The sequence below is a fragment of the Rhinoraja longicauda genome, chromosome 37, assembly GCF_053455715.1.
Source record: "Rhinoraja longicauda isolate Sanriku21f chromosome 37, sRhiLon1.1, whole genome shotgun sequence".
In the NCBI taxonomy this organism is placed as follows: domain Eukaryota; kingdom Metazoa; phylum Chordata; class Chondrichthyes; order Rajiformes; family Arhynchobatidae; genus Rhinoraja; species Rhinoraja longicauda.
Window position 1 is genome coordinate 9,230,242 of NC_135989.1, and position 27,171 is coordinate 9,257,412.

The window sequence follows — 27,171 nt, forward strand, 5'->3', positions numbered from 1 at the left end:
ATGGCGACTCGCTGGCTGCTGCTGCTACCCAGCCGCGCTGCGCTGGCCGCCAGGGCCGGCCTGAGCTGGCTGGCCGTCCGCGCGCTGACCGTGGTCTTCTGCGCCGCCTTCCTGCTGCGGGCCGCCGTGGTGGTGGTGAGGAAGCGACGGCGGGCTTTCGAGTGGCGGGTGCGGGAGAAGCCGCCCGCCTGCCTCAGTGACCCGTCGCTGGGGACTCACGGCTTCGTCCGCCTCAAGGTACGGGCGACCGTTAAACCGCCGCCTTTCAAACCGCGAACCGCCGCCGCCGCGCGCTGGCATCACGTGCACCCCCGTGAGAAAGTGTCCGTCGTCGTCTCGAACCCCCCCCGTCCGAAGAAGCGTTTTGATTCAAAGCGTCACCTATCCACAGATGTTCACCAGAGATGCTACTTGACCTGCTGAGTTACTCCAGCACTTTGTGTCTTTTTATTGGAGATGCGAGGACGTTTTTTTAAAAATGCTGTCATGCTGTAAAAACGGAGAGGATGAGACAAAGTTTCTTCCCACAGGCCATCAGGACTGTTAATTATTATAACTCAAGGGACTAAATTTTCTTTTCTGTATTATTTTTAATTTATATGCTGTTTAAAGGGGACGTACAACGAGATCTGGGTGTCCTAGTGCAACAGTCACTGAAAGGAAGCATGCAGGTACAGCAGGCAGTGAAAAAAGACAGAACAAGAGGAGTTGAGTATAGGAGCAAAGAGGTCCTTCTGCAGTTGTATAGGGCCCTAGTGAGACCGCACCTGGAGCACTGTGTGCAGTTTTGGTCTCCAAATTTGAGGAAGGATATTCTTGCTATTGAGGGTGTGCACCTAGGTTTATTAGGTTAATTCCCGGAATGGCGGGACTGTTATATGTTGAAAGACTGGAGCGACTAGGCTTGTATACACTGGAATTTAGATGGATGAGAGGGGATCTTATCGAAACATATAAGATTATTAAGGGGTTGGACATGTTAGAGGCAGGAAACATGTTCCCAATGTGCTTTGCCTGAAATTGGAGAAAGTAACATTTATGCCATTGGATTGAAAATTACCCAAGCAGAATAAGAGGGACAGTTCTTCCAATTTGCATGTGGCTTCAATTTGGTGGTGAAAGAGTTGCTGGGAATGTTGTAAAATAAAATGGGATTAGTGTTAGATTACTGTGGATGGGTGTTGCAGCTTTACATGCACATCATACACAATAGCACATCAAATGAACATAAAGTAAATGATCGGTTAAATTAGATAAACCAGACCACAATAGTGCAAGCCAAAGTACATAATGCAATCTTTGTGGTACAAAGTCCATGGTAGTTTATAGCTGAGGTAGGGTTATAAAATTAGCTCAGAAACCTGATGCTTGATGGGAAGAAGCTGTCCCTGATTGGAAATCGAGTTCCTCTGTTTTATATCTGACTAGACCAAGTCAGATAAATGCAGATGCTGAAACCATGGGCCCAAACCTCTCCTGCATTGGTGCAGCACCCTCTCCCCCCCCTCCCCTCCCTCCCCCCACTCCCCTCCCTCCCCCCACTCCCCTCCCTCCCCCCACTCCCCTCCCTCCCCCCACTCCCCTCCCTCCCCCCACTCCCCTCCCCCCCCCACTCCCCTCCCCCCCCCCACTCCCCTCCCCCCCCACTCCCCTCCCCCCCCCACTCCCCTCCCCCACCCCACTCCCCTCCCCCCACTCCCCTCCCCCCACTCCACCCCCCTCAACCACACTTATCCTCACCCTCTCCCTAGGAGATAGAATTAAACTTTAAAATGTGAACAACTTTAAAAATATAACACCGATTTCAATGAAACTTCTTTCATTAGCACCAAAGGGACGACGGTGAGTAAGGTGGACCTAAAATTGTTGCACTATCTTGTACCATTTTGGCTGTAGTTCAGGAACAAACAAACAAACAAGAGTTTTAGTATATAGATATTAACAGCATGATGATAGTGTGGCTAGGATGGTGTAGGTCTTTGATGATATTAGCTGCTTTTTTGAAGCAATCCATTTGATGGTAGGGAGGTCAATTCCCTTATGTACCAGACAATATCCACCCTTTCTACAGCCTTCCTTATTCATAGGCATTCAAGTTACCTTAGCAGGCCGCATGTTCTCCACTGTGCACCTGCAGAAGTTTGGTAGCGTATTTGGCGACATGCTGAATCTCCTTAAACTTCGAAGGAAGTAGGAGCATTGGTGAGATTCCATTGCTTCATTGGGTTGGGCCCAGGACAGATCATCAGAAAGCTGCTGAATCTATTGACACTCTCCACCATCCTGTTGATGAAGACAGGAGTAAAACAAAGTAATTTAGACCCTTGTTCATCACGTAATAGTCATGCATGATCCATGATGACATATCCAGCTCCTCATCTCCACCAAGTCAATCTCTACCGCTACACACTCTATCCTGACAAACTGCATCACTGAAATAAAATCTTGGCTTCAAACCAATTTCCTCAAACTAAACTGTGACAAATCCGAAATCATCATCCAATCACCAAAAACGCTCACCAAATCCACCCACAACTGCACCCTCAACGTCGACGGTTTCTCAGTATCCACCTCCCCTCACATCCGGAATCTTGGCATCATCTTTGATCAAACCCTCTCCTTCGACAAACACACTAAACACATCACCAAGGCAGCCTTCTTCCACCTCAAAAACATCGCCCGTCTCCGTCCGTCCCTCTCCTCCACAGCTGCAGAAATCCTCATCCACGCCTTCATCACCTCCCGTCTGGACTACTGTAACAGCCTCCTCTATGGTTCACCCTCAAAAATCATCAATAAACTCCAATACATCCAGAACTCCACTGCCCGTCTACTCACCCTCTCCCCGACCCATGACCACATCACCCCCGTCCTTTACAAGCTCCACTGGCTCCCCATCCCCCAGAGAATCTAGTACAAAATCCTCCTCATGACCTACAAAGCCCTCCATAACCTGGCCCCATCCTACCTGACTGACGTCCTCCACAGACACACTCCCACCCACACCCTCCGCTCTGCTGCTGCTAACCTCATGTCCCCCCCATCCGGACCAAACTCAGATCCTGGTGGGACAGGGCTTTCTCCATCGCTGCTGTGGAGCAGGTGAGCAGCACCAAATTCCTGGGGGTGAACATCACCGAGGATCTCTCCTGGAGCAACAACACCACGTCCATCGCCAAGAAAGCCCAGCAGCGCCTCTACTTCCTCCGCAAACTGAAGAGAGCGGGAGCCCCCACACTCATCATGTACACTTTTTACCGAGGCGCCATTGAGAGCATCCTCAGCAGCTGCATCACTGTGTGGTTCGGAAGCTGCACAGCCTCCAGCCGTAAGACCCTGCAGCGCATAGTGAACACTGCTGAGAGGATCACTGGCGCCTCACTCCCAACACTCCTGGTCCTTTACACCACCCGCCTCACCCGCAAAGCATTGAGCATTGTGGGTGACCCCTCCCACCCCTCCAACAGCCTCTTCACCCTCCTGCCTTCAGGGAGAAGGTTTCGCAGCCTGAGGTCGAGCACCACCCGACTAAAGAACAGTTTTTTCCACCAGGCTGTCAGGATTCTGAACTCTCTCCCCTCCCTCCCTCCTCTCTCCCCTGCCCCCATTGGACCTGGACTTTAACACCCCACACACACGCACATCCAGCACCAGACACTTTTTTAACGTTGCTATGGACAGGCTTTGCACTACTGTTCATTATTTTTTATTGTAATATATTCATCTTCATCTTTTTTTCATTGAAGTGACTATATTTTATATTGATTGTTGTTTGCTGTGCCTTTTTAATTTTAACTTAATTTAATGCACTTTATTCCTCGGGATTGTGGGAAACGGTATTTCGATTTTCTGTCTGTGTAAACTAACTGAAAATTGACAATAAAGTTGACTTTGACTTGACTTGACACTCTGGAACTCACTACCTCAAACCATCAGAGACTCCTCCTCACTCACCACATTCAAAACATCACTTAAGACTCACCTGTTCAACACTGCCTTCAACCACTGACCGTCGCTTCTCCTTATCCTTCCTTTTTTGTTCGTTTATTTATTTATTTTTATGTTTTACTTACTCTGTATAGCATCTTTGAGTTTCCAGAAAAGCGCTATACAAATGAAATGTATTATTATTATTATTATTATTATTATTATTATTATAAACATTGCCTTTCCCCAGAGTATTGTACAGTTTTGGTCTCCTTCCAAATAAAATAATTTGCTTGGAAATGGAATGCAGCAAAGATTCACCAGATTAGTTTCTAATTGATTTTTTAAAAATCCATTAATTTGGGAAATAGATTTTTTTAAATGTACCTGCCTGCATAAGATATTTCCACATTTTTACCACCCCCTACTAAGCCTTTGACTGTGCAACTCAGTATGGGTATTGAGGTCCTGCACTCTGGAAAAATGCTGACCTTTATAGCCACCTGAAGGTGCTTGAAAGATTCTAGTTTAGAGAATGCATGTTAGAATGTAATAATTACAAGGGTTACCATAACTTAAAAGATGGAAGTCCTTCTGTTTGAAAGCTACGGCAGTGGTTTCTTAAGCGACGGTTGTGTTGGATGGTAACTGACTTCTCAATCCACTTTCTACAGGATTCAGGGCTGAGATTTCACTATGTGGCAGCTGGCGAGACGGACAAACAGTTGATGTTGCTACTCCATGGCTTTCCTGAGATCTGGTAAACACTGTCCCCTGCTATTTACTTACCAATTTCTCCTGTCCATAAGAGCATTGACCTCCCTACCATCAACGGGATCTACCGGAAGCACTGCTTCAAAAAAGCAGCTAATATCATCAAAGACCTACACCATTCTATCATCATGCTGTTAATATCAGAAATAAATTAGAAAGTTGCCCATAATTTAGTCATGGCAAAATAAAGACTAATGAGGACTTTACATAGAACTGTACAGCACAGAAACAGGCCCTTCAGCCCGTAATGTCCACACTGGATATGATGCTAAGTTAAATTAATTTCCCCAGTCTGCACGTGATCTATATGCTTCATGTGTTTATATATTAATTTTGTCTTTTGTTGTATGTTTGCGTGATTGAGCTCCAATTACAAGGCTCAGTTTGAATGCCATTCATGCTGGTTCAATTGGTAGGGTATTTGAAGATACCAGTGCATTAGTTGCTATTGGGAGCCCAGTCAAGCTGATTAAAGTAAAGAATGAGCTGCACAAAGTGAATATTTGTGTCCTTTTCATCAATGCTGTTGTGGTGAGATCTGACCCATCCTGATGAATACATCTCCTTGGTTGTGTGACCACTGAAAATGAAATGACTCAATGCATTAGATTATATTAATTATAATCTTGAAGAAATGTGGAACAGGCTTGAGGTGCAGAATGTCCTTTTTCTTATGTTCTTACATTATCCCCTCTGGCCTCACCACAAATATCAGCACTCCAGCTATGGCCTTTTGCCTGTCATCCCAATTTTTGTAATTACTTGACCATTGGTGGTTTTCTCTTCTGCTGCAGAGGGCCCAAGATTTATATTTTCCTCCATTAATCTCTTTCCTCCTTGAAGGTGCTCTTTTATGCTGCCTAATTACCCTCTTCCCTAACAATTCCGTGCTATCTTAATGTCAAATATGAATATTTGAGGCTTCCTAGTTTGAGATGTGGTACTATATTAAAATAACTTTCGTAAATTAAGTTGTAAAACCATTAGCTGTTCTTCCACTTGGATTTAAACGATTCCATGCATTATTTGAAGAAAAACAGGTGCTCATCTGAATAGTCATTGTTGCCTATAAAGTAATTTAGGATGTCATTTAGATGCTGAGTGACATTATACATTTGAATCTTTAGACTTTAGAGATGCAGCATGGATACAGACCGTGTCTGTGCCGACCAGCGATCACCCCCATGCACTAGTTCTATCCTACACACTATGGACAATTTGCAATTTTTACTGAAGCTCATTAATCTGCAAACCTGTATGTCTTTGGAGTGCGGGAGGAAACCTGAGCACCCGGAGAAAACCCATAAGGTCACAGGGAGAACATGCAAACTGTACAGACAGCACCCGTAGTCAGGATCAAACCTGGGACTCTGGCGCTGCGCCACAGTGCCGCCCCGATCTGACTCATCCTGATGAATACATTTCCTTGTGTGACCACTGAAAAGGAATCTTTTTTAACAGGAAGAAATCAAAAAATACTGTGCTGTTTATAGGAATGAAAGCCTTTTATTGATTCTTCAGTATGTGGCTACAGGTACATTGTTACCAAGGGCAATATCTGCATGTAATCATCCGAAGTGTGTTGCAGGCCCGAGCTTGTTAATTGTTGCTGCGTTGGCAGTGTATTACCATCTCATTGACACTGTTTGTGTCACAGGTATTCTTGGCGTTACCAGCTGCGGGAGTTCAAAAGTAAGTACCGAGTGGTGGCAATGGATTTGCGTGGATACGGGGATTCTGATGCACCCCAAGACCGAAGTGACTACAAGATGGAGTATTTGCTGGCTGATATCAGGGGAATGATTGAAGCTCTAGGTATGCTAAAAACAAAATTATTATTTTGTATTTTTCATAGGGGTAGTTCAGGACTGCTGCATGCAAATAGCATTTATGTGGAATTTGATTTTCTGTAAACCCCTGATCTTATAATTTTGAAGGCTGTCATTTTTTTTCCAGAATTTGTGCAGGTCCAATGGGTCGCCAATGAAGAATTAAATTTAGTAAATGTTTGCTGATTTGGAGCCTAAAACTTACAATCTACACTTTTTTAAGCATACAATTGAACCAAAGCTGAGTTTACTTAATTGTTGCACTTGGCAGCCATTACGGGATCTAACTCACATTCACATACGTGGAAGAGAAACAAGGAACTGTAAATGCTGGAATCTCGAGCGAAACACAAAGTACTGGAGTAACGCATCAAGTCAGGCAGCACACGGAGAGGCAACATTTTTGAAGAAGGGTCCCAACACAAAATGTTGGCTGTCCATGCCTTCAAGAGATGCTGCCTAACCCATTGAGTTACTCCACCACTTTGTGTCTTGTTCACATATGTGGTGCATTGCTAGAAGAGCAACAAAATAAAACAACAGGTGCTGAAAACAATAAGTAGATAGAAGTGCAGGAAATACAAAGCAAATCAGACAATATTTGTGGAGCGAAAAAGACAGTTGATTTTTCAGTTGAATTACCTTTCAGCACAATTGGTAAACGGTGTTCATATCATATCATTATCATATATATATATGATATCATATATCATATATATACAGCCGGAAACAGGCCCTTTCGGCCCACCAAGTCCGTGCCGCCCAGCGATCCCCGTACATTCGTTGGGAGATCTGTTACACCCACTGCTGGAGTTTTAGCAGGCTAATTCCTGGGATGTGCGGGTTGTCCATCATGACATGAGCAACTAAAGAAATTAGATATACACTGATCAGCCAAAACATTGTGACCACTGACAGGCGAAGTGAATAACATTGATTATCTTGTTACAATGGCACCTGTCAAGGGGTGGAATATATTAGGCAGCAAGTGAACAGTCAGTTCTTGAAGTTGATGTGTTGGATGTAGGAGAAATGGGCAGGAGTAAAGACCTGAACGACTTTGACAAAGACCAAATTGTTATGGCCAGACGACTGGGTCAGAGCATCTCTGAAACGTCAAGGCTTGTGGGGTACTTCCGGTCAGCAGTGGTGAGTACCTACCGACAGTGGTCCGAGGAGGGACAAACCACAAACCGGCGACAGGGTGTTGGGCGCCCAAGGCTCATCGAAGCGTGAGGGCAACGAAGTCTATCTCGTCTGGTCCAAACCGACAGAAGGTCTACTGTGGCACAAGTCACAGAAAATTTTAAATGGTTGTCACGGGAGGAATGTGTCACAATACACAGTGCATCACACCCTGCTGTGTTTGGGGCTGCACACAGAGGACCAACAGCATATTAGGCAGGTGGTCATAATGTTTTGGTTCATCAGGTCATAATGTTTTGGCTGATCAGTGTATATTCTCTGGAGTTTAAAAGAACGAGGGTGATCTTATTGAAACATATCAGATAAGGGGACTGACGGGGTAGTTGCCAAGATGTTTCCACCAGCAGAAGAATCTTGAGCATGGGCACATAATTCCAGGATTAAGGGGTGATCATTTAAAACTGGGAACTTGGAATAGAAAAGTACAGCACAGTAATACAATGTCTGTGTTGAACAGCTTGCCAAGACCAGCTAATCTCATCTGCCTACACATGATCCAAACCCCTCATTTTCCTGCATATCCATATGCCTACCTAAAAGCCTCTTAAATGCTGCTTTCATATGGGGCATTCAAGGGCCACAGTCTTAGAATAAAGGGGAGGCCATTTAAAATGAGGTGAGAAAAAACTTTTTCACCCAGAGAGTTGTGAATTTGTGGAATTCTCTGCCACAGAGGGCAATGGAGGCCAAATCACTGGATGGATTTAAGAGAGAGTTAGATAGAGCTCTAGGGGCTAGTGGAATCAAGGGATATGGGGAGAAGGCAGGCACGGGTTATTGATTGGGGACGATCAGCCATGATCACAATGAATGGCTGTGCTGGCTCGAAGGGCTGAATGGCCTCCTCCTGCACCTATTTTCTATGTTTCTATATCTGCATCCACCACCACCCCTGGTAGTGCATTCCGGGTACCCACCACTCTCTTTAAAAAAAACTTGCCTTGCACACCTTTAAACTTTGCCCATCTCACCTTAAAGCTATGCCCTCTAGTCTTTGACGTTTAAACCCTAGCAAAAACATTCTCTGAAGACAGTGAATTTCTAGATCTCTACCCCAAGGGGCTGGGGAGGCCACATCGTTGGGAAGTATTTAATGAGGAAGTAGATTGAAGTTTAAGGGGAAACCTACTCAGCAGAGAAAATGAGACCTGTAGCAGATCAGCCGTGCTCGTATTGTGGGTGGAATTGCTTGCTCTGTCTATTTTTAATAATTTACTAATTTCAGCATCATTCTAGCTTTTCTTTGCATCTGCAAAGAGTTTTTAAGAATCCCAAGGAAAACTCCAGAGACTTGCTGGTGTGGAAGGAGAATTAAAACATCTTCATCGGGGTGTACAGAGGTAGCGACAGTTAGAAACTACTTGAAATTTGGCAGCTTCTTCTGGTGCCATGGAAATATCAGAACAGTACAAGAATAGGATATGTCAAGAACTTTGTTACATCTCTCATTCCTTGACCAATGGATAAGATTGGCTGGGCGTTATACTATCAATGACTTAGAAAGTGGTGGGTATATGGAATGAGCTGCCAGTGCAGGTATTTGAGTCAGGTATGTGGGTGGGAAAGGTTTAGCAGGATATGGGCCGAATGTGGGCAAACAAGAACTTGTTTCTGTGCTGTATGACTATTGGGCTCTGAACCTGGTGTTAGATTTACCCAGTGGTCTTTGTCTACAACTAGCAACAAGTTGGATTAACATCTTGCTTAATGTAGCCTAACTCAACAATCTGATAATACTCTTTTGTTGTGTTTTCAGGATATAGCAGCTGTATTCTCGTTGGACATGACTGGGGAGGTATCTTAGCTTGGAGTTTGGCTATTCACAACCCAGAGTTGGTGGAGAAATTAATCATCATGAATGCGCCACACCGAGACGTGTTTTTTCGTGAGTTGAAGGCCACAGTTTGTTTCCGGGAGGGAGAGAGATAGAGTGTTTAACTGCCATGTACTGACGATGGAACAGTGAAATACTTGCTAGCAGCATCTTAACAGGCCCCTAGGATGCAGCCTCCTCTGGAGGCTGTCCTCCAGACTGATCTTCACTGCTTCAAGCACTACCTTCTGGCTGATCATGAATGCAATGCAAAGCTCAGGCTGTGTACTGCAACGTTAATCACACATCGCCCAGGCATGTGAATTTTCTTTGGTTTTCCGCGGTTTTTAAATCCATTTTCTGCACTTTTTGCATGGTTTCTGCGTTTTTCACTTTGCCAAATAAACGGAGAAATCGGATCGAAAAAATGAAAGAAAAAAAAAGAGACGATGTACAAACTTGTAATGAACACTAGGTTCCGTTAGAGGTCGTTAGGGGTTCCACGAGAAATCCCCTCCGCACGCCCTGGAAGTCTCCCCGGAAATGTGGCACCTAGGCTGGGCAAGGCAGCTAATCTCGACCTCATCGGGACTTCCATGACCAATTTGTCAATTCAGTCGCTAGGGGTTCCGTGAGTAATCCCCCATGCCGCGGAAGTCTCCCCGCAAATCTGGCACCTAGGCTGGGCAAGGCAGCCAATCTCGACCTCATTGGGACTTCCACGGCCGATCGGTGGGTTGAATTTGCAACCTGCGGCCGGGGCTCTGGAACTCCAGCCCAGCTGGAGCCAGCAAATCTATTCCCCATAGCCAACTTCCTTAGCCGGCTGGATAAACCAGCAAAGCTCTGGAACCAAGAATGCCAGAAAATCAGTGGTGGAACTGTAATGAGTAAATATTAAATTTAAGTGCAAGATTATATAGCTAAATTAATTAAAACAGGGTTAAAATATAAAACACAGCAGAAAAGCCAATTACCACCTTTTTGGGCTGATTATCAATGAATGTGAATTTACTTCAAAATGTTATTAGTGTACAGTGACATATTCACATTATTTTGTAATGTCTGTTTTTACTTTGAAATACACTAAAAGAGGCTTGAAATTGGTAATTTTGTGTGTAGACTTTTGACCCCCCTTTATGCCTCATGCAAGCGCTCGGCTCTTTTCCACTTGTTTTTTACCTCTCATGCTTGATAGCCAGAGTGGAGATAATTGGGTGCTTCTTGTCAATTGTGCCTAGTGATCACAAAGTTACAAATGGCTAAGATTCATCTTAAGCAAGACACACAGATAACTTTTTTTTAAATTCAATATATTAATAACTAATACTCACACAAAACAACTCCTAAGTGCAACCAAAGACAGTCGATAGAAGTTCATAGTTGCTGAGGTTAGTGTTGTGTTGAGTAGTGTGCAAAAGCCTGATGGTTGTTGGGAAGAAGCTGTACTTGAAACTGGTGGTCACGGTTTTCAGGGTCCTGTAATTTCTTCCCAATAGTAGGAAGTTCTGTTGGCTCCGTGAGTCGCTTTAAGTGGAGACTGCCGGACCCCAGAAGGAACTGAAGTAGTATGTTTTCAACCTTTAACTAGCATTAATTACTGCCGGATGTGGGATTGTAATCTGAATTGACCACAAAAAGATAGTCAAAGCTCTTAGAGATATTAATGAGCAATGTTTTAAAATGGCATATAAATTTGTATCTTTGCAATTTGGTTCTTGCTAAACCAGCACACATACACTTGTTAATATCAAACTAGAAACTGTACTGGGATTCTGCTTTATATTTATGTAAAGGTTTAGAGCAGGTAATGTGAGTTGACATTCTGTGTTTCAGGCTACATGAAACGACATCCATCCCAGCTGCTGAAATCCAGCTATATATTCTTCTTCCAAGTACCAAAACTTCCAGAATTTATGATGCATATGGAAGATTTCAAGGTACACTACTCTCCTACCTTGAAAATATTGATTACTTCCTGATTGACGTGTTCTACAAAAAAAGGCACAACAGGCAGAGTAACAACATGTCAGCCACATCTCTGGGGAACATGGACAGGTGACGTTTTGGGTCGAGATCCTCTGAAGAAAGGTCCCAACCCAAAACGTCAACTATCCATTTTCTCCAGAGATGCTGCCTGACCCGCTGAGTTACTCTAGCACATTGTGTCTTTTTTTATAAACCAGCATCTGCAGTTCCTTGTTTCTACATTTGAAGTGCTCTACGGACCCTGGTTGCTTTTACTGCCTAATATTGTTCCTCATTTCCTTATGGATCAATGCTTGGAATTATGATGTTGTGGCCATTACAGAAACATGGTTGCGAGGGGGTGGTGGTGCTGGTCTAACATTTCTTTTCTCAACTGTATTTTGATCATTTCATATCATATACTTATTTCCCCAGGTTTTATTTTGCTTTAAAAATTGTTTTGACATTTACCGCTGTGTCATGTTTATTAGACTCTGAAGAGTGTTTTTATGAGTAAACGAATGGGGATCCAAAATAAAAATAATAGATTTACTGAAGAAGAGTTGGAGGCCTACGTGTTCAGTTTTTCTCGGCCTGGAGCATTGGTGGGTCCCCACAACTACTACAGGAACATTTTCAGGTAGGGAATTCAACCAATGACTGGACTTGCCTTTGTGCCTCAATGTGACAATAAACAAGATCATTGAATGTTTATCTTGTGGACAAAATTGTGAATTTGTACAAAGCCTCACTGTATATGATTTCATTACCATGCTATTGACGAAAAGTAAATGGTAATCTTTTTGATTTGCTAAATTCTCATATTGCAGATCATAGTGATGCTTGATCCAAAATAAAAATTGCCAAAACAAAACTGTTTTGGGGCCATGGTGGATAAAAAAAAAAAATTAAAGAAAAATTGATGTGCTGTGGTCAATATTCTTGCTGTTTTGAGTTTATTGTGCATTTTTATTTCCATATATACAGGCACTCGCGTATTGAAAGGCAGCACGTAATTCAAAAATGTGTAAATTAGACATGTACACGACTACACTGTCAGCAGTAAATTTGAGTGTGTTATCCTGAAAATACCAACACATAAAGCACTCGTATATTAAAGGAACAAGCCTGTTACTTCAAAAATACACGAATCAAATATGCATAAACGCAAAGTGCCTGTATACTCAATAAGAAGCATTCTGGCATTATGTTACATCAGTTAAAACTTTTAATAGGTTAATGTTTCCTTTCCTGCCATTTTGCTTTCTGTTATTGCTTTTGTTTTCTCTTTTGTCATCGTTCAGCACCTCTTTCATCTCAGTCTTAGCCTGTCTCTCTCTCTCTCTCACACACTGCTCCGATTGCCTGTTTTGTCTCCCTAGCTTTGCTAAGATCAGCCATCACTTGACTGAATGGTGAAACAAGCTGTAGAGGCTAAATGCTTCATTCCTAACCTTCTCCAGTTCAACATTTAACTGAACTTTAAATGCCCCTCAATTTTTTCAAGCAAAATAATCAACTGAGAAAGAGGTGAGCTATGAATAAAGTGGTGGAGTCACTCAGCATGGTAAACAGTCAATGGAGTGAACACTGGGAAGAAGGTTAAGGTTATAAAAAGAACTGATTTTGAACATTTGTGATAAATGTCCTTTCTCTTTTTATCAAAGTGTCATCTTGCAGCTGCTTTGGTACTTGTTTTTACTACTAGAGACTGTCAGTGAGCTTTGAACACCAACAGCAGAAGTTCTAGGTCTTGACTCTACTCTTATTAGCAACGCTTTAAGTCCATGGCATAGTCCTTTGCCTCGGAGAAACATTAAACTGACAATACACAGTGGGGCAATGAATGCTTTATGCATGGGGACCCCTGCAGAGCCTCTTGCTCTGAATACATTTAAATCACATTTCCATATTCTTGATGTTGGCCCCAAGTAATAACAAGCAATAGCATTTATATAGCATCTGTTACACAGTGAAATGTTTCCAAGGATTTCACTGGTGTGTTATTGGATAACATTTGGAATCAAGCCTAAGGAAAATATTGGATGTTCTTGGCTGAAAAGCCATGTTTGAAGAAACATCTCAGGAGAGAGGCAGCGAGAAATAGAGGAGTGTCACCATTCATAAAAATAGAAGATAGATAGGGGAAACAGGAGTCCATTTACCCCTTTAGACTGTTCCACCATTTAACTGTCTTCGCTGATTAATTAGTCTCTTTCGGTTGTAGTGATAAAATTATAAATTTATAATCAATGATTCAATCAAAAGAGAAATAGCGGATAGTTAATAACTTAAGATGAATCTTAGCCATTTGGAGCTTTGTGGTCACTAGGCACAATTGACAGGAAGCATCCAATTATCTCCACTCTGGCGATGTGTGATTAACGTTGCTGTACACAGCCTGAGCTTTGCATTGCATTCATGATCAGAGGAGCCAGAAGGTAGAGCTTGAAGCAATGAGGGTCAGTCTGGAGGACTGCCTCCAGAAGAGGCTGCCTCCTAGAGGTCTCTGGAGAATTATTTGGCTGCACACAATCTGAACATTTTATTCCCAAGCAAGAGGTATTTCATTTTGAAATTGGGGATTGAAATTTTTGCAAAAGGTTCAGATGATACAATAACTTCAGACACTAAGTTTCTTGCTTATATAGTTTGCTTGTTTCATGTTTGGCTCTCATATTCTCTCAAATTCTCCAGAAGGTTTGCTCAAGTTAATCGATTTTTTTGTTTTTGGTATTCGCTCAAGTAGCTGAATTTCTGAACAATCAGAACGTCAGCCAGTTATCTGTGTAGAAGAGAAAGACAGAAAAGGTCATGAGTTAGGGTGAAGCTTTTCACTGTACCTCGGTACACGTGACAATAAGCTAAACTCAAATTCAAAATTGCCTGCACTGGGAAAGGATTAAGCCGTCTCTCGACTGAACAGTCACAGTTCCTGGTTGGTGATTTCACTTAGATGTGATTATACTTGTGGAAGAAATGCCCTGTTACCAACTGAATGAAGTTTAGTTTAGTTTTGTGATATAGTGTGGAAACAGGTCCTTCTGCCCATCAAGTCCGCACCGACAGACAATCACCTGTACACTAGTTCCACAAATTAGGAACAATTTACTGAAGCCAATTAACCTACAACCCCGCATGTCTTTGGGATGTGGGCGGAAACTGGAGCACCCAGAGGAAACACACTCGGTCACAGGGAGAACATATAGACTCCATACAGACAGCACCCATAGTTAGGGTGGAACCCGGGTCTCTGGTGCTGTGAGGCAGCAACTCTACTGCTGCACCACTGTGCTGCAGCATTGGTAATTGTTGACTGAATGTGATTGCTTCTATTGCAGCAACCAACCAGCGAAGTGCCACAATGTGATGGCACCCACCCTGGTGATTTGGGGAGAGAAGGATATTGCCCTGGAGGTTGGCATGACTGCGCACATGGAACAATACATACAGAATGTGTTCCAACTGAAGGTCGTGCCTGGGGCCAGCCACTGGGTCCAACAAGACGAACCCGATGTGGTCAACAAACTCATGTGGACGTTCCTGGAGGAAAACGACAAGTAGACCTGAATCCACACAAACACATGCCACTCCTTTACTTGAATTACAGTTCATTTCAGATTATAGAATACACGATTTATCATGAATGAATTGAATTTGCACATTTATGAGTAATATAAAAATATTTTTATAATCTTCTATTTGAATGTTGTCATATAATGAGCTTCATAATGGCACATGGCTCCATCCTTGGTTATAAAACAAGAACTTGGTTATTATGGACCCAAGGATCTGCAGATGCTTATTTATTTATTTTTAAATCAGGTTTAACTGTCATGCCAAAGCATTGTTCACTCACTGTTACCACAGCGTACTGTGGCTAAGTTTCCTGCCTTTTACACAGCAGCCTCTCTAATAACAAATCAGGCCAATCTATGATTCAAAAAAAGACAAAGTGTGGGAGTAACTCAGTGGGTTCGGCAGCATCTCTGCATGACATGGGTAGGTAACGTTTCTAGTCGGGACTCTTCCCCAGACAGTATGTAATTTGGTTGGGGGGGGGGGAGGGTACCATCTATTCTCTGAATCGGTATCTGAAGTACCATCTATTCTTATTTGATGCATTTGTTGAATTGTATTTCATTGTATGATCTCTTAGAATCTGATGTTAACTAACTAAGCCTAAATGATTTGATGTCTCTGGCCTGGAGACTCCACATTGACCTATCATTTGGCATACTTTGTGGCTGAATGTGCAGTATTCTGACTGGAAGATTGTGCTCTCTGGTGGTGTGACGCATGTTGAGCTTTCAGACTTTAAAATACTGTCACTTCTTGCTTTTCCGCTTTCCCTTCTTGTAGCCTCTGTATCTACCTTTTCTTCATCTTTCCTTTTTTGTTTCTCTTGTTCCCTTTTCTCTACTCCATGATACCTGCTTTGAACAATATTAGCCCTTGCAGAGAAGGCACTCTATCTCAAGTTATATTGTGCAAGTTATCTTGGATTTCAAATTACTTAGATTTATGCTTGCCCACTCCTCCTTTCCACAACCCAGAATTGCCCAACCTTTTGCACTGAAGCTTTCCAATTCTCAACTTCAAAAACTATGCAATATGTTCTAGTTCTGCTTTTGGCTTTCTCTGTTGGTTGGCCTTGTTTGCAATATTATGTGCCTGAAGTTTAATTCATAAAACAGTATCAAAATCGGAGAAAACAGGTGCAACTTTATGTGAATGTGTTTAAACATTTTTTGGGGGTGGTACCTGGACAGCACCGCTGGCAGAGCCACTACCTCTCGGTGCCAGAGACCTGGGTTTGATCCTGACCTCAGGTACTGCCAAAATGGAGTTTGCACGTTTGTAGGCTATTTGTCCGCTGTAAATTGCCCCGAGCGTTAAAGGAGTGGATGTGAAAGTGGGATAACATAGAACTAATATGAAGTGGTCAGCACAGACTTGGTGGGCCAAAGGAACTGTTTCCATGCTGTATCTCTAAACTAAACTAAACCTGAAAGTTTTGCCTCGATTCTCTTGCTCACCCTCTCCCTCAACCCCAACAGCTGTAACGTCAGCAGCCTAAGAACTCCCTGTACTCTTTGGCTCATCTTTTTGGATCTGCCTTAAACGATTAAGCGTAAAACTCTATCCTCCCAGATAGTTGTAGCTCAAAAGGCGATTAGGGGTATTCCCATTCCAAACAAATTTCTTTAACTCAACTGGTATTGTTTAACATGGCATTTGCTCATCAATTGCTTGTGGTCTAGTAGAATCGTTCCACGCACAAATTACCTCTTACAATTCAGATCTGCTACAGCGAGATTTTTTAAAGCCTCATTCTTTGATAATTAATCTTCCTATATTTAGGAAGAAGGGTCTCGACCCGAAACGTCACCCATTCCCTCTCTCCTAGATGCTGCCTGACCTGCTGAGTTACTCCAGCATTTTGTGATACCTTCCTATATTTCAGATAGCTTTCACATTGCATTATTGTGAATGGACGAAAGGATCCTCAATTTGATGTATATTTGGTGGAAAATGGGGAGAGAATACGCTTATTTAATTCCCTTCACCTCAATGCTTGGTAAACACCAATTACTAGTTCAGCACAGAGTACATTTGTCAAAGTTATATAGGCAATTTCACAATCGCAGCATGTACAAAGGTGCTTTCCAACTAAGGAAGTGCAATGGATGGGTGGTCAATTTTGTACTTTAGAAAGCCAAAATGTTTGCAGCACAATTCCATTTAACAGTGGTAACTCAGAACAAGGATAGTGAGATGGTTTTGGAGCTGATGCAGCACTAATTATGATTATGTCAAATTAGCACTTGATCAAAGTATTTAGAAAAGAGTAATTGACCCAATGGACCTGTTGACTGAATTGTGCCATACACACATGCAATAGACTAAATCTTCCAGTCCATTGCATCAAAACCTTTGATGATAAGTATTAACCGCTATTTAATTATTGAAACTTTTAAGAGTTGAAGATCAAGCATCTACAATTTGTAATTAGCCGAGGGAATGGACATAAATGTAAAGATTAATTTTGTTTGTAATATGTGTGGAATATGTCAAATCTTCTAAATAAAAATTATGATAACTGGCTGGGATTTCATTTATTTGATGGAGGACGAGGAACTAAACTACCAGCACCAAGAGGGGGGAAGGCTTCCTGAGGAGACCTCCTTCCCATCCTGCTTAATTTGGTTAGGGACTGCCAGAAGCTAATGGAATTTTGGGACTTAGGATTGCTCTTCTATGATCTGTTTTTACCATTTAAACTTAAGGTCAGATTAATTTCAAGAATGCAGACAAAGATCAAATGGGAAAATTCAGATTTCACCAAGAAATTGATTATGGAAAATAAAATGCAAGGGTGATTTGGTTAAAAATTTCAAAGCAGACTAGATTTTATATTTCCATAGATTGAATTTTTGAGTGGATTTCTCAATATGCCAGAGACTTTAAAAGTGGAAATGGATAGAACATGTAGTGAGGAAAAGAACAAGAACCTAGAACATAATAAATAAGCTGTGATTCCTGCAAAAGAAAGGAAGACATAACATTTGTTTTTCCATCTCTCTTTACACCCACCTAGTCCTCAGTCAATGGCAGGAGGCAACACTAGGTTAACTAAGATGTATCAAATGCATGAATCGGAACAATTGCGAAGGGTGATGCAAGAGAGGAAGAAAAGTATTATATGTCAGCAAGCAGTAATTACAGGAGTAACCAGGAAGAAGACGTGATTGCATTTTGGAGAGTAGATGAGTTCAGAGGGAAAAGCAAACATCGGGGTAATAATGAAGCATGGCATCATACTTTTCCCACCCACAGAACATTTTAGGTCACCAGTAAAATACTTTGGAAGGGCAGTCACTGCTATTACATATTTGTGGTAGCCAATTTACATACAAATTAAATGAATCATCACTTTGCTAGTGATTCTTGAGCACGAAGTATTGGCAGGACACGGAGAACAAGCAGTTCTGCCTGGAACAGTTCCCCTGGAATAGGGCCACTCAAGCAGTAGAGAGGACCACAGTTTATGATCTGATTCAAAAAATGTTAGGAATGCAGGTAGAACCTTTACAAATAATGCATTAAAATATACTGTTACTGCCGATGTAGAAATTAGACTCTTCTCCGCTTAACTATACTACTACTTTTTAACCCACTGAATTGTTGGGATAATACATCGGACAGCACAAGATCTGGCACTTTGGCTCATGATATCAGTGCTGACCATAACACCAATTTAAACTGCATTCATCTGCATATGGTCAGTATCTCCATTCCATGTCTGTTCATGTGATTGTCTGAATGCCTCTTATGTTGCTATTGTAAATCCACCATTTCCCCAGGCAGTGTGTTCCAGGCAACTAGCGCTACAAGTCTGAAATAACTTGCCTTATACCCTTTGACACTTAGTATATATAATTTTATATACTACCCAGCGCTTTTTTTGCAGACAAAAAATGCTAACATTTTACGCATTCGATTGGCTCCTGTACCTCCATCTAGTTTTAATTTTTTTGTAGAGGTGCCACTACACAGTACTAGCCAGTAGATTCATAAAAACAGTATTGCTTCCATCGCATTACCCGCCATCTTTCAATGCTCCAGAGAAAACAATCCCATTTGCCTAAGGATCCTGATGGGGGGAAGAAAGCTAAAAGTGACAACCTGGTAAATCCCTTCTGCATCCTCTCCAAAGCTCCACATCCTTCCTGTTTTTAGGACAAGCAGAACTGCATGAAATAGTGTGAATGTGGCCAATGACACATTCAAAGATAGATTGAAAGGTCACTTTCCTCGCTGTTTATGGACCATTAAAGAGATGCAGCTGCCTTTAATTAACACTGGGAATGCAATATTAGGCTTCCAGTCATTGAAAAGATGAGGGACTGTTTTCCATACAGTACATCAGTCATTTGTAAATGAAGACAGCAATGCATCAATGAGGTGCAGTTTACCAAACATCACGTCCTCTTTTCTGTATTTGAGAGATTCCAGTTTAACCCCGAAGATGTAATCTTCACTGCACCTGATGACAGTTTCGCCATACATTCAGTCTCGGTTGAGCAATCCAAATGTTTACTCAATAGCTCTGATGTATGTTATTCTTAATTACTGGGTCATAGAGTCATGCAGCTTGGAAACAGGCCCTTTGGCTCAACATGCCTACGCCGATCAACATGCCCCATCTAAACTAGTCCCACCTGCCTGCGTTTGGCCCATATCCCTCTAAACCCATGCTATCCATGTACCTGTCTAAATGTTTATTAAACGTTGCGATCATACCTGCCTCAACTATCTCTTCCGGCAGCTTGTTGCACTCACTCACCTTTGTGTTAAAAAGTTACCCCTCAGGTTCCCATTAAATCTTTCCCCCCTCACCTTAAATTTATGACCTCTTGGTCTCAATTTCCCTACTCTGGGCAAAATACTTTTACGCGTTTACCCAATCTATTCCTCTCATGATATTGGTCACCTCTATAAAATCACCCCTCATCCTCCTGCGCTCCATAGAATAAAGTCCTTGCCTGCTCAATCTCTCCCCATAGCTCAGTCCCTCAAGTCCTGCAACAAATCTCTGAATCCTTTCAAGTTTGACGACATCTTTCCTATAACATGGTGACCAAACACAATACTCTATAAGTGTGGCTTCACCAATGAATGAATGAAAGAAGAAGAATGAATAAGTTTATTGGCCAAGTATGCATATACAAGGAATGTGCCTTGGTGCTCCGCTCACAAATGACAACACAAACATGCAGTTATCAATTAAGAATAAAGCACAACCACATCAAAACAATAAGGATACAACATTACGGTCTAAACATGTGGTTGAAAATATACTGGAGCAAAAAAGAGACTACAGACTTTGGTTATTGAGTAGAACTATCACTCGTGGAAAATAGCTGATTTTATGTCTGGCTGTGGCTGCTTTGACAGTCCGGAGTCGCCTTCCAGAGGGAAGTGCTTCGAAGAGTTTGTGGCCAGGGTGAGGGGTCAGAGATTATCTTGCCCGCTCGCTTCCTGGCCCTCGCAGTGCACAGTTCATCAATGGAGGGAAGGATGCAGCCAACAACCTTCTCAGCTGTGCGAATGATCCGTTGCAGCCTCCGGATGTCGTGCTTGGTGGCTGAGTCAAACCAGACCATGATGGAGAAGGTGAGGACAGACTCAATGATAGCAGTATAGAATTGGATCATCATTGCCTGTGGCAGATTGTGTTTTTTCAATTGCCGCAGGAAGTACATCCTCTGTTGGGCCTTTTTGACTGTGGAGTCGATGGTGGCTGCCCATTTAAGGTCCTTGGAGATGATGGTTCCAAGGAACTTAAATCACTCCACATATGTGATTATGGTGTTGTTGATGGTGAGTGGGGGAAGGGGAGGGGGATCTCTTTGAAAGTCTACAATTAGTTTCACCGTCTTGAGAGCATTGAGCTCCAGGTTGTTGCGATGGCACCAGGACGCCAGCTGTGTCACTTCCCCTCTGTAGGCAGATTCCTCCCCATCCTGGATCAGTCCGATCAGGGTAGTGTCATCCGCAAACTTGAGGAGCTTGACAGAGGTGTCTGTGGAGGTGCAGTCGTTGGTGCAGAGAGAGTAAAGGAGAGGGGAGAGTACGCAGCCTTGCGGAGCTCCAATGCTGAGGGTCTGCGGGTCCAAGATGTGCTTTCCCAGCCGCACATGCTGCTTCCTGTCCGTCAGGAAGTTGATGATCCACTGACAGAGGGGTTCAGGCACAGTCAGCTGGGAGAGTTGTAACTGTAACATGACCTCTCAACTTGTATACTCATTATTCTGACTGAAGAAGGCCAATGTGCTGAAAGCCTTCTTGATCACCCTACCACCTGTGACACCACTTTCAAGGAACTATGCACCTGCACTCTTAGATCCCTCTGCTCCACAACACTCCGCAGAGTCACTACCATTCACTGTGTAGGTCCTGCCCATATTAGACTTCCCAGAATGCAGCAACTTTTCTCTGAATTGAATTCCATTAACCATTCCTCAGCCCACCTGCCCAACCGATCAAGATCCTGTTGTAATATTTTTCAACCATCTTCAGTATCTACAACACCACCCACTTTAGCATCATCTGCAAACTTGCCAAACTTGACCAAAATGGCGGCGCTGCCCTAGCAGCTGCGGCTCACCTGCGGTCCATTTGTCTTTGTGTTTTTGTTGGTTTTTTTGTCTTAATTGTAGTTGTGATGTGGTGTTTTTGTGTTTGTGTACTATGTGTGTATGTGGGGGGGGAGGGGGGGAACTGTAACATTGTAAATATGTGTCCCTTCCGAACGGAGACCCGACCTTTGTTTTCTGGGCCGTGTCTCCGTTCCTGCTGCGGCCTACCATCGGCCCAACTCCTGGAGCTGTCGGCCTCCAGGGCTCTGGTTCGCAGAGCCCGCGGATCGGACTTACCATCACCGGAGCCGGCGGTCTTCGGAGGCTGCGGGAGCGGCTGCGACTCGCCTTGGGCTTGGCCCGCTGCGGACCGTCCGGTGCGGCCTGCAACCACAACAACCTGACTGCGGGCGAGGACAGCAGGAGAAGGGAAAGACATTGTGGCCTTCCATCACAGTGAGGAGAGGACTGGAGGAGGAGACTCACTGTGATGGATGTTTCTTTTTTGTGTGTTTTTGGGGTTGGGTAATTTGAATGCCTATTTAATGCTTTTATTGTTGGACTGTGTTTTGGGGGGTTTTGGGGTTGTGTAATTTGAATGCCTATTTAATGCTTTTATTGTTGGACTGTGTTTTGGGGGTTTTTGGGGTTGTGTAATTTTAATGCTTATTTAATGCTTTTATTGTTGGACTGTGGGTGACTGAATTTCGTCCAATATTGGATGACAAATAAAGCTATCTTGAATCATGTCATGTACGTTCCCATCCAAATCATTGATATACCTTTAAATCTGGTGACACTTCAGCATACAGTGTTGCCAGATCACACCTAAGCAAAGGTATTAAAAGGGCCAAAGACACCCATAGGCAACGGGTGGAAGACCACTTCAACACCACGGACACCAGAAGCATGTGGCAGGGTGTCAGGGACATCACTGGCTACAAGAGCAGCCCTGCCTGCCCCCACAGCGATATGGCATTGACCAACGAGCTTAACACCTTCTTTGCCCGCTTTGAAACTGGCAAAACCACCTTGAGTGAAAGAACCCCAGCCGAGGCGGTGGGACAGGTCTTGCAACTGAGCACACAGGAGGTACAACGCGCTCTGCAAAGGGTCAACCCACGCAAGGCTGCAGGACCGGATGGTGTTCAAGGAAGGGTACTGAAGGACTGTGCTGAACAGCTGGCTGAGGTATTCACCAGGATCTTTAACCTGTCATTATCTCTGGCTACGGTCCCCAAGTGCCTGAAGTCGGCTATCATAGTTCCGGTGCCGAAAAAAGCAAAGATCTCCAACCTGAACGACTACCGCCCGGTTGCCCTTCACGCCGATTGTCATGAAGTGCTTTGAGAGGCTAGTCCTCTCACACATCAAATCCAGCATCCCTGACTCACTGGACCCACATCAATTTGCATACAGGGCAAATAGATCTACAGAGGACGCCATCTCTCTGGCTCTTCACACTGTCCTGACTCACCTAGAGAGACAGGGCACGTACGTGAGGATGCTATTCATAGACTATAGCTCCGCCTTCAACACGGTCATCCCCACCAAGCTCATCACCAAACTCCACCAGCTAGGCCTTAGCTCGTCATTATGTGACTGGATCCTGGACTTCCTGCTGGAACGACCGCAGGCAGTGAGAATGGGCCCGCACCTGTCCTCCACTATCACCCTGAGTACCGGCACACCACAGGGCTGTGTTCTGAGCCCCATGCTCTACTCCCTCTTCACACACGACTGTGTTCCTGCATTCGACACCAACACCATTGTCAAGTTTGCAGATGACACAACGGTGATCGGGCTGATCACCAACGGGGATGAAACAAACTATAGAGCGGAGGTGCAGAACCTGGCGGACTGGTGCTCGGATAACAACCTGTCCCTAAATACCACCAAGACCAAGGAGCTGATCATCAACTTCCGTAGGTCACATAACGGGGAATATGCCCCGATCTCTATCAATGGGGTCAGTGTGGAGAGAGTGTCCAGCTTCAAGTTTCTGGGCACTCACATTTCGGAGGACCTAACATGGTCCAATAACACTGCTGCGCTGGTCAAGAAGGCACAACAAAGACTGTTCTACTTAAGAACACTGAAAAAGTCTGGTCTACCCCAACAGCTGCTGACGACCTTCTACCGCTGCACCATAGAGAGCATCCTAACGCATGGAATCCCTGTGTGGTACCTCAGCTGCACGGAGGCAGAAAGGAAAGCTCTACAGCGGGTAGTCCATAGAGCTCAGAGGGCCATCGGAACACAGCTACCAGACTTGGAGGGCATCTACAACACACGATGCCTCAGAAAAGCCACCAGCATCCACAAAGACTCTTCACACCCCTGCAACAGTCTGTTCGAACTCCTTCCATCGGGCAGACGATACAAGGCCTTCTATGCCCGCACCTCCAGACTCAGGAACAGCTTCATCCCCAGGGCCATAGCTGCTATGAACCGGTCCTGCTGAGCCGGATGGCCACAACGCATAGATCAACTTGCACTTTACCCTGTCCAAAACTGTTACAACTGTTCGTTTCGTTGGGTTGCTGCTGTCTAAATTACCTAAATTAGTGCATCGTATGGGAGGCGCATTCCCAATCTCGTTGTACCCCTGGGTACAATGACAATAAAGATATATTGTATTGTATTGTATTGTATTGTACATGTAGATGACAAACAGCAATGGGCCTAGCACAGAACCCTGAGGCACACCCCTAGTCACAGGCTTCCAGTCTGAATAACATCCTTCCACCATCCACCATCACCCTCTGCTTCTTTTCATGAAGCCAATTTTCTATCCCTTCAACTATCTCTCCTTGAGATCAAACCTTCCACAGCAGACTACTATGCCGAACCTTGTCAAATGCCTTATTGAAATCCATATATATAACATCTACAACTCTGCCCTCATCAACCTTTTTGGACAAATCTTCAAAAAAACTCAGGTTCATGGACTGCAACATCCGTCGTACAAAACCATGCTGTCTATCCCTAATCAGTCCTTGTCCATCTAAATGCTTATCCCTTAGAATACTCTCTGTAGGCAAAGCAGTCCAAAAACAACTGTTAAGTTATTTACACTTCCTAATCAATGAAAAGTAGATGTTTAGGGCAATGCAGTAGACAATAGACAATAGGTGCAGGAGGAGGCCATTCGGCCCTTCGAGCCAGCACCGCCATTCAATGTGATCATGGCTGATCATTCTCAATCAGTACCCCGTTCCTGCCTTCTCCCCATACCCCCTGACTCCGCTATCCTTAAGAGCTCTATCTAGCTCTCTCTTGAATGCTTTGGTTCAGTACTTTGGTTCAGTCCTGAATCAGTTTGGAAGCAACCCTGCAGCCGAAGTTGAATTCTGCTTGTTGTCAACCTGACACACCCAAACCCAACACTGTGATTAAGCATTTCCAATCCTGACCGAGGGGAACATTCCCTTTAAAAGTGTTGTACAACATCAGTAATGTAATTCCCAATCAGTGAAGGAACTGCCTCCGGTGGAGGAGATGAAGCAATGCCGTGGTGTTAAAGTGTTCAGTTTGTAGGAAATGCTGCCTGGCACTTCACGTCTCCAAAGATCATGGTAGCACTAACCTCAACGTATCTGATCTTCGGTAAGTAATTAGTGCTTTGTATCAGATTCAAAGATTTTGTATAGGATAAATCTGTGATTTTACTTGTGCTATTCATGAACTTCAAGAGATTGGACTCTTGTCGTTCTGCCTCTTTTCCAATTTGATCTCTGATCCACGACCCTCTTTCCTTTCTGTACCACAGTTATAACCCCACTTCCAAAACCATGATATTCCTCTCTCCGAGCTTTCTTTCCCACCCCCTACAATCAGTCTGAAGAAGGGTTCCGACCCTAAACATCGCCTATCCATGTTCTTCAGGGATGCTGTATGACCCACCAATTTACTCCAGCATTTTTTTTGTCCATTTTTGGTGTATAAACCAGCATCTGCGATTCCTTGTAATTACATGAGTTCTGAGTTCCCGTACAGATTTCCAAACAGGTAGCGAGGTACTGAAACATCTGGTGGCCTTAAGGAGAAGATATGTGTCAACATGCATATTATGGATTCAGCTGGGCACCTGGCACAACCTGGTGCATGCTAGGTGTTCACACATGGCTCTGGTGGGAGGGAGGGTCTGGAGATGTTCAGATTCCCACGGGGACTCATTCATTTCCAGCTAGTATAAACTCCTAACAAGACATTTCATCGGTGGAGCAAATAACAAACCACTGACAGAACTCAGAGGGTCAGGCTGCATTTGTGGAGGTACATGGATAGTCGCCATTTTGGATAGAGATCCTACATCAGAACTGAGAATGTGGATGGGAGGTAGCTAGTAACTAAAAACTAGTAAAGAAGATGGAACAGTATAGTATAGTGCAGGAAATTTCCTTTCAACCCACAATGTCCTTTGCCTGCAGATGATCCATATCCCTCCATTCCCTGCATAACTACACGCCTATCTAAAAGCCTGTTTATCCCTCCCCTGGCTGCATGTTTGAAGCACTCACTCCTTCGCTTAAAAAAAAAACTTGCCATTTACATCTCCTTTAAACTTTGCCCCTTTCACAAAGCTATGTCCTCTAGTCTTTGATATATCCTCCCTGGGTGAAAGGTTCTGACCGTCTACCCTATTTATGCCTCTCAAAAATGTATAAACTTCTGGAATGGTGAGAGGGAGAGCAGAGGCGTGTGGCTTGCAGGCGATAGTGGAACCAGGGTAAGGAGAGAACTAGGTTTGCGGTTCCATTTCTGATTTATGAACTGTTTGGGTTGTGAATCGTATTCAGGAGGGGAGCTCTGCCATAAACAAGAGAGGACTTGTACTCACTAGTTTTAAATGAGATGTCCTAGAATCCTCTGGTTAGAATGGACAAGGTCAAAGATTGTTTTTACATCTTCCCAGCTGACCCTTCTCCAATGTCACTTTACTTCTTAAATGCATTCTTGAAGAACTTACCAAAAGTTTAATCAGCTATTCCAATACCTATTCAGGGGCCTAGTGTTAAATATTGTTTAATAATCACTCTTGTGAAGAACCTTGAATAATTTTATTCTACTAAAGGACTATATAAATGCAGGGTGTTTTATCTGTTATTTACTTGAGTGTTTGATGTCTTTGTGGTTGAGTGAGAGAGAAAAAAAACTGAAGCTTCCCTCTTCCTGATAATCTTTGACTCATTGTGCTTCTCGAGATAATTTGTACATGAATGATTCGCATGAGTTGAACAATTCATCATGAGTCCCTTGTTTCTACTCTGTGATTTCCCTGGGTTAAAATTGCTTATTTGTCAAATGACTAACACTCTTGGGAAGTCGTTAAAACAAAGAACCAAGGCACGGAAGATTCAAAACAAATTAAGTTCTGCATTATCCAGGCAAACCGGACATTGGGTTATTTTGATGATTGAGCAATCAAGGCTAGACAAATTGGGCCAAAGGGCTGGTAAATCACAGATATTTACGCAAAATTTTGTCTAACCATAACTGAATGCAC

The 27,171-nt window shown here is 43.5% G+C and overlaps 2 protein-coding genes across 2 annotated transcripts in view; both read left to right on the forward strand.

Moving 5' to 3' along the window:
- On the forward strand, positions 1-17,618 carry LOC144610499 (epoxide hydrolase 4-like). The gene is made up of 7 exons (XM_078429251.1): positions 1-237; positions 4,602-4,687; positions 6,359-6,516; positions 9,493-9,621; positions 11,386-11,489; positions 12,009-12,157; positions 14,859-17,618. The coding sequence occupies exons 1-7, from the start codon at positions 1-3 to the stop codon at positions 15,079-15,081; spliced, it is 1,086 nt and encodes a 361-aa protein (XP_078285377.1). The 3' UTR covers positions 15,082-17,618.
- A 7,619-nt stretch (positions 17,619-25,237) lies between these two features.
- Positions 25,238-27,171, forward strand: part of LOC144610706 (adhesion G protein-coupled receptor E3-like) — a 36,571-nt gene continuing 34,637 nt past the window's right edge. The window contains exon 1 of the mRNA XM_078429607.1: positions 25,238-25,271. Within this exon, the coding sequence (XP_078285733.1) occupies positions 25,238-25,271 (34 nt within the window). The remainder of the gene's footprint in view (positions 25,272-27,171) is intronic.